Here is a 10,235-nt window from a genome sequence, read left to right as displayed (position 1 = left end):
ACACACACAGACACACACACAGACACACACACACACACACACACACACACACACACACACACACACACACACACACACACACACACACACACACACAGCACTGTTAGTAGCTCACCTCTAATCTGGGCTGTTGTGACAACTGGTTGGTTGTTCTGAACTCTTGAACCTCAGTTCAAGCAAAACCAGTGAACCTGAAATGACTCTCTACTGCTTCATGTGGAATCAAATACATCACAACAGACAGATTTATAAGGGGGGGGGGGGGCAGGGTGAGTTATCAATGAGTTTTGTTGTGAAATTAAGACAGAATGGCACTAATAATGTTCCTTATAACTGCCAATCACTTCTGTTTATGAATAGTTCCTAGTACATTTATAGTAATGTTTATATATTTCTGTAGTTGTGTTTGAATTATTGTTATTTTGAGATTGATGTCTTGCACAGTGCCGTCTGAAGCTTTTCATTTGCAGCAGGAAGCCATCTGCTACGGAACATGTATCTCTCCGATAAAAACAGACAAGTCTCTGAGAGGCATGACTGCATTTATTTACCCAGGCTCAGAGACCCAGCTTAGGGATTGCATATGATAGTCAGGCAGAAAAGAAAACAACTCAAGCCCACTTACTAGCCTTAACACATAAAGACTTATGAGGGCCTGTTTGCATTTCAGAGCCACCCAGGTGCCTTTTGTGAAGCTGTAGTGTGCTTGATGCTGAGTTGAAGAGGTGTCATATTTGGAAGTACTTAAGCATGCACTGTTTTGTTGTCTGTTCAAAGCCATGTACTTCAAACAAGCATGGCTTATTAAGTAGAGCTAAAGTTGCCAGGACACCTGTAGATTATTGTCGAAGTGATACGTCAAAAATCTCTTTTGTGTGCCACAAATAATTTCAAAGCTGCTTGTGAGTTGTGCTGCTCTTACATCTGGTTTGTTTTGAATAGGTACACAGCCAACACACATGCAAAAGATCCCACGCATCTTAACCCAGAAATGGAGAGGAATTTTGTTACATTTTGATAATCTTTTTATGTGCCTTTGTGTGTCTTAATGTGCAACGCTGAGCATCTGTTGTTTCTCAATTAATGGAGATGGAACGCTATATTGTGTCCAGGTTTGTCATACTTACACTTTCTGACTAATCTTTGTCTCAAATTGTTATACATACCAAGCACGTCTACTCAACGTGTAAGTGTTGCAATCTACTTGAAATGTAACTTTGAGGAGGCTGGAAATCAAACAGTGTAAATATAACCTACTTATCCCAAAAGGCTCAACAGGTATCGAGTGCAAGATGCAGAGGAGTAAAAAGCACCTGACGACTGTATCAGTGTTCCCTATTGGAATTTCTTTTTTTTAAAAGCCATCCCAGCGAGGCTCTGAACATTAGATCAATGGAGCATATTTAAAAGACATTAGAGAGCAGTCCTCCTGTCATATTCTTGTGATAAAGTAAAGGAATCTAGCCTCCCAGCATACAGTAGCCTACCGTGTCTCTATGAAGGCGATTCTCCCGAGTCTTTTCTCCCATGCCTCATCTCATGTGGAGATGAAGCATTGAAAGACGGCCAGCGGTGCCTGTACGTGCTAAGCTGAGCTCTGGGTCATCCTATCCCCCCCCCCACAGGTCGTTCCCCAGCGGCCCAGGAGATGTCAAGGGGTGAGGGCAGAGGAGAATGGATAGGTGCCGGCCCCGGAGTCCCTCATTCACTCTCTAACTTGCTCACATTAAAGAGCTCTCTAATCACTGCGGGGACTTGGCCAATGATGTGCTTATCAAACAGCATATTTCAAAACGGCATCTTAAAAGGCCCGAGGGCGAAGAGGCAATAAGAGCACATTTGTATGTGGATGAAAGGGAAAAGAGTAGACAGACCTTGCATCAGAATACGGAGGGGGGGAGATCATTAGCATCGGCAGTAAAATATGCACTACCAGAGAGGGAGAGCAAGGTAGAGACAGACAGGGAGAGCGAGGGAGAGAGGTGGTGGTGGTGATGGGGTTGGAGGGCTGAGGGAAAAAGAACGGTTCTTTACGCCATTCGTCCTTTTTTGTTTTACACAGTTCCCAAAAAGAATAAGAGAACAAATACATTTTTAAACAAAGGCAGGGCCCTTGAAGTGGAAGCCCATTGGGGGTGTGAGGTGGCTCCGTTGTGGCTTAGAACAGAGCGAAGCCACAACGCAACTGCGCTCCCAACTCCTCTTGCGCTCCTTTTCCACCTCCCTGAACAGAACAGGCTCAGAGCCTGAGCTTTGATATGCGAGGAACAGCTTGAATCAGAGCAAGAGGATATGACGGGCTACACAATTCCCTCGTTCTTTGAGGAGTATTGGTCTTCTGTCTTTCGTCTGTCATTTTGGTTATGGACTGAACTGGTTGAAAGATTGTCTCTTAACATAAGAAAGGGCTGAGAGAAGCACAGTATGTGGTTTTCAAAATGAGTTTCCTAAAAGCATGGAAGTATGAGAACGTTTCTGATGCCAAAGCTGCTGAATGTCTCTTGATTTGCAGCCGGGGACCAAAATAATGTTGTAAACAATGACAGGAAATGACAGATTTCAGGATCTGAAGCCACACAAGGAGGCTTGAGATTTGCCCAGATGTGGTTGTGAGTGCAGAACATCATTTAACTTAGAGATCGACCGCATTACTGATTTGTTTTTTACTGTAGTATACCTGTAATTATTTGTGTGTATATCTAATGTATTTCTTCAATTGTAGCAGTAATGCAGATTTGATCTAAGATTGAAAATGGGCCATTGTTTCTTACCGCTTTTGTGTTTTTTGTCTTTTGCTGTATAATTTGGGAGTGTTTAACGCAGGTCAACTCAAGCAGACACACACACACACCTGCAAACAGTGTCAGATGAGCAGGTGTGTCCAGGTAGACTGTTGAGCCTGAGCTTTAACCAAGGAAACAGAGCAGTACTAGGAAAGTGCACTCAGAGTACCTCTGTCCATGTTCCTCCCTCTCCATTCCAAAGCAAAGAAGAGCTGAATCTTAGTTTATTGTCCCTCCATCTCCGTTAAGGCCGTCAATTGCCGTGTCAAAGCTAATGCCCCTATTTTCTAAGTACTTCACACCAATGTCTTGTTTACAGCCTCCCTGCAACTGAAAAAACACTTATTTTTCCCCTGCCCGCTCCGTGCTTGAACATCCCGTAGCTCTACAGTAGTGATAGAGGAGATAACAAAAATGGTGTTTTTTTTCATCTTATCAAAAGCCGAGACAAAACGTTAAAATGTGACATGCAACAGTCTATGTAAGGCGTGTTATTTTTACCCGAACCAATTGCATTAAGAGCCTTTTGCTACTGAAGCAGTTGTGCTCACTTGCAACCACTACTGGTCATGAGGAGTCAGCAATCAATAAAGGTATAAAAGAGTCAATAAAATAGTTTTTTTTTTTTTAATTGAAGTGACGAGAGGTCCTTGAGCATACAGTCATACTTGTGCACAAAAAATATTAGGCCGATGGGTCCACTAACTTTGGACAGACAGACAGATACACGCATGCATAGTGTATCAAGTAAACGCATGATTCCCTCCAGGCTTACGCCTGGCGGAGATAACCACGGCTGCCAACACGGCAAATTTCACACAATTACACACTAACACATCACTGCAGCAGCATGCAGACACACAGCAGGAAACATGTCCGTCTATAGACAGTTTCTGTGAACGGTATATCGCACACAAATGCCTGCATACATGTGCGTACACACACCTCATCAGCCCAATTTAGAAAGTCAATTTGGGATCAGGAGACCAATTATCTTAATTATTTTCCTTTTCCCTCCATCACTCTCTTCTACTTGTTTTCCCACTTTCTATTTTAGCTGTGTTTGCATTTGTGAGTATTTTGGTTAGTGCATTTCACAACACAAAATTATTCCAAAGCTCTGAGAGAAAAAATTTAGGAGGGTTCTTGTCTACATTGGCTAAAAAAAAAACAAGCTGTTTTATTTTCATACTCAAACATGTAGCAAGAATTTCTTGCCTATAGGGAACTGTGGCAGTTGAATAATGATGGTGCGTAGAGGCTGTTATTATGTCCTGCTTGAAAAACCAAAAGAGAGAGCAGTTAAACCTTCAGGGCCAGTCGGTTCAGCTGCACCCGTGCAGCAATTCAGCCTAACCTACATGGATATTGCCCAATTGTGTGTAACAGCTCATTCGCTACGGGGTGACAGCATCTCGCCAAGCACATTTGCAGAAAAGAAGGTAATTATCATGTGATGGATTTCACCTGCACTCTGTGAAAATAACCCTGTGCATGTCTAAGCACAGTCGAGTGTAAAATACCCCCCTCCCACAAAAAAAAAGAATAGAAAAGAAAAGAAAATCATTTTTCAAAAGAGGAAAAAATAGTTTGCCTTAAGATCAAATACTGGAAGTCTGTATGAGGGCCTGTGTGTATCATACAATCTAAAATGAAATGGAATTTGGACAAGCTTAATATCTTCAAGACCATGTTGGATCTAGATAAGAATTCCTCATCTTTAGTGTTTATAGGCATGGGAGTCATACGATGGTGTTATCATTTACACAGGGTTCAATTGGAGAACAGCGATTGAAATGGAGCGTTTCCATAAGATCAGACTGTGCAGATTCCCCTCAAATGAAAGGGTGGCTCTCTGTGATGGGAAACTGTAGTATACGTAAATCCACTAATTATCTGCACGTAATTAACAGATGAGATGATGAGATATACGATGTTCACGTGTGAGGGATGTTCATGATGAAATGAAGGGTGGGATGTAATGTAATGACTCTAATGGAAATATTTGAAAGCACAGAGGTCGGAAAATAAAGTATGAGCACAAATATACATATATATTCATATTTTTATTTATATTTCATTTCTGGGAGGATATCTTGTACACCAAATATCCCATTGGCAGTTAAGCGCATTCAATGTGTTTAGAAGCCAGAAACAGTCACTTGTTTTAACAAACACAGATACAAAATAAAGATAACCACAAAATAATGAACTGCATGTATATAACATACAAAAGAATCCCAATGCCTACTCAGTAGGTAACTTCAACATTCCAGCTCTTGAAGATGTGGATATTTACACTTCAGTTTTACAAAAATATACTTTATAGGTTGTCTCCTTTTTTGCTTACATTCTAATGAAATGAAGCGGTGCCCTCATTGCGCGTCCCTTTTCCTCTCTCTGAGTATGACTTACATTCTGTAACAAAAATATTCCCTCAACCCTTAAGGCGAGATGCCGTGCATCCTCTCTTGCGCACAGCCGAGTCACAACATCAGCAAGGCTTCACAAAAAGGCACCAAATAACGGGAGCGTGTTTCTTGTTTAGTTTTTTTCTCTCCTTTTCTCTATTTTTCCATATAACCGAGCGATATGTCACATGTGAGAAAGAGAGAAAGAGATAGTACCAGTGGATGATATTTACAAACAGAAACTAACATCACTCTTACTCATGCTTGAATACTTAAGTGCTTTTTTCAAACAATGTCAAAACGTATCACAGCATCATCACTACATAATAGAGAAAATATGTAGAAAAAGTATGGCCCTGCTCACTTCAAATAATACAATGCAAATATGCAAATCATTTTTCACATCAATGGTACCAAAGAATGATAAAAAACAAAAAACATGGCACATGTACAATATACATATATGGTAGCTTATGTATATCATTCAATGTCTTTTGTACTGTATGAGTGCCTGCGAGGGCCACCGTGCCTTGGCACCACAACTGCTGGAAATCTGTCTGTCTCTTGTTTTTGTGTACCTAATAGTAGAAACCCGTCAGTGCCAGTTCCTGCGCTCTATCTGTTGAGTCCCATATGCATTTGAAGTGCTGCATTTGTTTTACAGAGACAGAAAGAAATCCCTTTTCTTCTTCTATTGTCTTTGCCCAGTCCTTGACAAGTGTCTTTTTCTCTCTTTCAGGTAAATCTCAAGATTCACCTGACACTGCACAGGGAGCAAAAAAGTGCTTTTTGGAGGAGAAAACAAAGTCTTTTGTTGCTGATTTCTTTCCCCTCAAAGAACCTTAAGGAAGGAGAGGTGCAGAGAGATTGTAAAAGTTTTTGTCTTTGCTCTTTCTTAGCAGATCTCGATTGTCCTCGGGGAGAGAGTGGTCTGCATGTCTGATAGTGGGGTGGGGACGGGGGAGCTGTAGATGTTGGAGACGACTGAGGAGGGGAAGGAGGCAGCGAGCTGGGACTGAAAGGTGTTGGACATGGACACTGATGGGTAGGTGGTGGCGATGGAAGGAGACGGATAGGAAGTGTGGACGGGAGAGGAGTAGCAAGAGGTGACAGGAGAGGGGTAAGAAGACACTGGAGAGGGGTAGGAAGTGATGGGAGAAGGGTAGCTGGAGACAGGTGAGGCAGCTGATACCGGCGCTGTCGTCACCACCACTGCTCCTGCCTTCTCTGCTTTCTTGTCCTTCTGCCGTAGGTGGATCTTTGTGTGCCTCTTCCTCTCGTCGCTGCGGGCAAACTTGCGTCCGCAGATCTCGCAGGCGAAGGGCTTCTCACCGGTGTGTGTGCGGATGTGTGTTGTCAGGTGGTCGCTGCGGCTGAAGTTGCGCATGCAGATGCGGCACTGGAAGGGCTTCTGGCCCGTGTGGATGCGGATGTGACGTGTCAGCTCATCAGAGCGGGAGAAGCGGCGATCGCAGGTCTCCACAGGACAGGCGTAGGGCCTCTCGTGAGGAGGTGTCTTACTAGGACGGGTGGGGTACTTGCGCATGCGGCTGGGCTTTATCAGCTGGGACTGGTAGACACTCTTTAAGTCCTGGGAACCAGTCTGGGTGGCAAAGGCCTTGATGGTGGACAGAGGAGTGAGGGAGGGCTGGCTTGACTGACTCTGGAAGGGCTTTTGGTCAGGGGGCACCAGGCTGATTTCTCCCTGTTGCTGAGGGAAGAGGTAGTCAGGAATCATGGGCACAGGGAAGCTAGTGTTGCAGGTCTTGCCATTAGGATAGGCAGGAGGAGGGTACTGCACTGCTCCAGCCGAGCCGGGAAAAGCCTGACCCTGGTCCGGGAAGATGTCAGAGTTGGGGCTAGAGTAGGTTGGGGCGGCTGAGTAGATGGGGTTGGGCTCGCTGTGGTGAATGGAGGAACTGAGGCTCTGAGATGAGGAGGTAGAAGAGGAGGAAGTGGCGGATTGGGACTGGATGGAAGAGGAGGACGAGGTGGTCTGTGAGGCAGCAGAGGAAGAGCTGGGGGCGATATTGCCCATCAGACCAGTGAACAGGCCCAAGATGGGCTCCGCCCAGAGGCTGTTGCTGCAGGTGGTGGCGGGCTCCAGGGTGAAGCGGCCTGTGTAAGAGATGGGGGGCAGCCTCTGGGTGGGGTAGGTCTGCTCTCCCACTGACTTATCACAGTTGAAGGGGATATCAGGTAACGTATCTGCAGGGACCACAGAGAAAGAGGAGACATTAATCAAACTGTCAATATCCAGAGGGAAGGAGAGGAGGGAATCCTGCCAGAGGGGTGGTCAGTGTGCCGTCTCTGCTGAGACAGATCAGTCAGGTGCCCAAGGAAAGAAACCCCCTGGTACTAAGCTCTTTCCCCCCTAAACTCCAAAACTGTCTCTTCCAAATCTCAACAGGAGCTGCTGTGCAAGCTTTCTATGCTCACATTTTCCTCTGGACACACTCTTTCGATCTTTCTTCCCTTCTTTCTGTCTTCCTGTCTTGCACACATGCACTAACGCGCACATTCTTGAAGCCCATCACAGAGCCTGAGGCAATTGATTACTGAAACTGCAGTTCAGCTGGTTTTAGGAATGCAATTTGAATTGAGCTGTAGGAGTGTCTGGAGGCACGCAGTGACTGAGCAGTGTTTGAGTCGTCCAAAATTCAACAGGGATTTACTGTACAGCTATTAATGAATTGTTATTAAATCAGATTTTTTGTTCTTTTCCCCTTGTTCATGTTCATTTTGGGATTTTTATTGCATAAATCTATTGTGTCTGGTCAGCTAAAATTCAAATGTACTTGTAGCCTGCAATTTCCCTTTAAGTATAACATTTCTCACCATGAGCAATAATGAAACTAATTAATATAGACTTTTAACTAAAACTCTCATGTCAGCTGTAGTTGTACAATTACTAATGTGAATTAATAATACACAGCATAGACACAAAACATAAATAAGTAAATAAAAACATAAATAATCATTTTGCAGCTGTCTATTTATTTGAACTCTTTTCTTAGTTTAGTTTAGTTTAGCTCCGCAAATGCGCTGTAATCTTTAGTTCAGTTTTACATGCAGTACATAGAAACAGGCAAATCTCAAGATCTTACCTCCAGCAAGGTGGTCGTACTGATCGCCTGGCTCACCGGAGCCGAAGCCTGCACCTTCGGGTGCGGAGGCGGTGAGGAAGGGGGTCCCTGCCGAGCTGAGCATCATCACCTCCTCCAGCTTAGGGTAGTTATCCATGGGGGAGTGAGGGAAGCTCAGGGGCTCTGAGATCTGCAGGGCTGGGAGAATCATCTCGGTCTTGGCTGCAGCCATCCTCTGCTGGTGCTGGAGTTGCGCTGGTGGCTGGTGAGGAGTGCAGGGAGGCTGGATGCACGCTGGAAGAGCGGTGCCTCGCAGGTGGAGGGGATCACTTAACCCAGCTCAGGGAGCGCTGCACACTTCTGCTGATGCCGAGGAAGATGCTGTTTTCTGTCTTGCTCCGTGACTCTTGTTCTCCAGTTGTCCTGTTGTTTTCCCTTTTCTCTCAGAGATGAGTAAAGATCCACTTGTTTTTTCAGAAAAAATCAAAAGTGTCCTTTATACTCATTCCCTAAGATCCATCGAAGTGAATCAACAGATCAGTCTTGATTTTGTATCTACGTGTCAGATGGCTTTTCCAATCAGGTTTTGACCCTCTTGGATGGATTCTGTTTTGAATTGACTTTGTACTTTTGTTGTGATATTTCGCAGTAAGGGAGTTCTGTGTGTGTGTGTGTTTGTCTATCTGTCTCCGCTCTACTGTTGCTCTTGTGGGCTCGCAGGGCTCTCTCTGAGCTGAGAGGTTTCCCCGCTCGTTTTATACCCTCTTGCCGTGACGTAGATGTCCATATTTGGAGCGGAGGAAGCCCATATTTAGGCACTGCAGTGGAGGACACATGACGCTGGCCTGGGGGGAAAGCAGAGAGGAGAGACTTTATATTAAGCTCTCGCAGTAAATTGCGAAGACAACGCCGCTCTTCCTCTGTCTCGAATCAATGTGTATTCATAGCAGAACCGCTCCGTAAGACAGCGGCATAATTCTTGCTCTCTCCCCGTCGCCCCATAGATTTGATTTGGATTTCCCATCTGTGCAGCAGGCTGCGCTGCTGCCGGAAAGCCCGGCTCCGCCGTGCCTTATAAGGTCGTGACTACATAAGGACCTATTCCGGTGGGTTTCCATTTCCCTGTCCTTATTTGGAACTTCCTGAGGCACCGCTGATCGCTGCTTGGCAGTGAATGAGAGGCTGGAGTGCAAATCATGTCCAGCGCACACAATAACTAATGTCAGCAGCAGAAACCTGCTTCTCCGTTTTAAAGCACAGCTTCAGCTCAACTGGTAGACTTTATGTGAAAGACTTTGTGCTACAGAGGAACGGCTCCACACTGATTTTGTTAATGTTTAAAAAATAAGACCGCGTGCTTGTAAATAAGAACAAAAAATGTTTATCCACAAACAAAAACATAAGCTGCAGGCTATTTACGACGCGACAAAACTAGCAGAAGTAGATGGAAAAAGTGACCCTATCCTTTCTTTTTTAGGCTGGAACACAAGTTTCACACTATGTGGAGGTTGCATTGCCTTATTGATTATGAATAATTAGCCAGCATGTTAAATTGATTTTGACATTCAATATAAGTGAGTGTATTTCTATACGGCTATGAGCTCAAAAATATAAGACTGTGCAAACTCTGCTGGCTGGTAGGAAACTTCCTCTAAATTAACTTTATCTCTCTCTCTGCTGTGTCATTGATTAATGGGAGCAGATAGCCGCGATTGCTGACGAGGTGCGGGCGATCTGTCTAATTGAGGGGTGTCCCCGGCTCAATATTCGGGGGATCTCTCTGCCACTCAGCGGCCTAATGGGCCGCATTAACAACGCTGCGCACAGCTGCCAGGACGCCTGCGGGATACCGATGTTCCCCCCGGCTGCTCCAGCTTCGTTTGGAGCACCAGCACTTCTCGGCGGATGCTGACGGGAAATCAATGTGTTTCCCTTGCTGCTGACTGGATCTATAT

General features: G+C 44.8%; 1 protein-coding gene across 1 annotated transcript; it reads right to left on the bottom strand.

The window, feature by feature from the left end:
• Nucleotides 1-4,834: 4,834 nt before the first annotated feature.
• Nucleotides 4,835-8,996, bottom strand: egr1 (early growth response 1). Its single transcript, XM_083915666.1, has 2 exons — nucleotides 8,302-8,996; nucleotides 4,835-7,402 (listed from the first exon to the last, which is right to left on the bottom strand). The coding sequence occupies exons 1-2, from the start codon at nucleotides 8,510-8,512 to the stop codon at nucleotides 6,090-6,092; spliced, it is 1,524 nt and encodes a 507-aa protein (XP_083771792.1). The 5' UTR covers nucleotides 8,513-8,996; the 3' UTR covers nucleotides 4,835-6,089.
• Between the last annotated feature and the right edge of the window lie 1,239 nt (nucleotides 8,997-10,235).

This window comes from Echiichthys vipera, assembly GCF_963691815.1.
Source record: "Echiichthys vipera genome assembly, chromosome: 6".
Classification (NCBI taxonomy): Eukaryota; Metazoa; Chordata; class Actinopteri; order Perciformes; family Trachinidae; genus Echiichthys; species Echiichthys vipera.
This window is presented reverse-complemented; position numbering and strand designations above follow the sequence as displayed.

Excerpts from the sequence above, each read along its gene's own strand:
- egr1 (XM_083915666.1), bottom strand. The coding sequence starts at position 8,512 with ATGGCTGCAGCCAAGACCGAGATGATTCTCCCAGCCCTGCAGATCTCA. Across the intron at positions 7,403-8,301 it reads GTACGACCACCTTGCTGGAG|ATACGTTACCTGATATCCCC; the intron begins GTAAGATCTTGA and ends TGGTCCCTGCAG.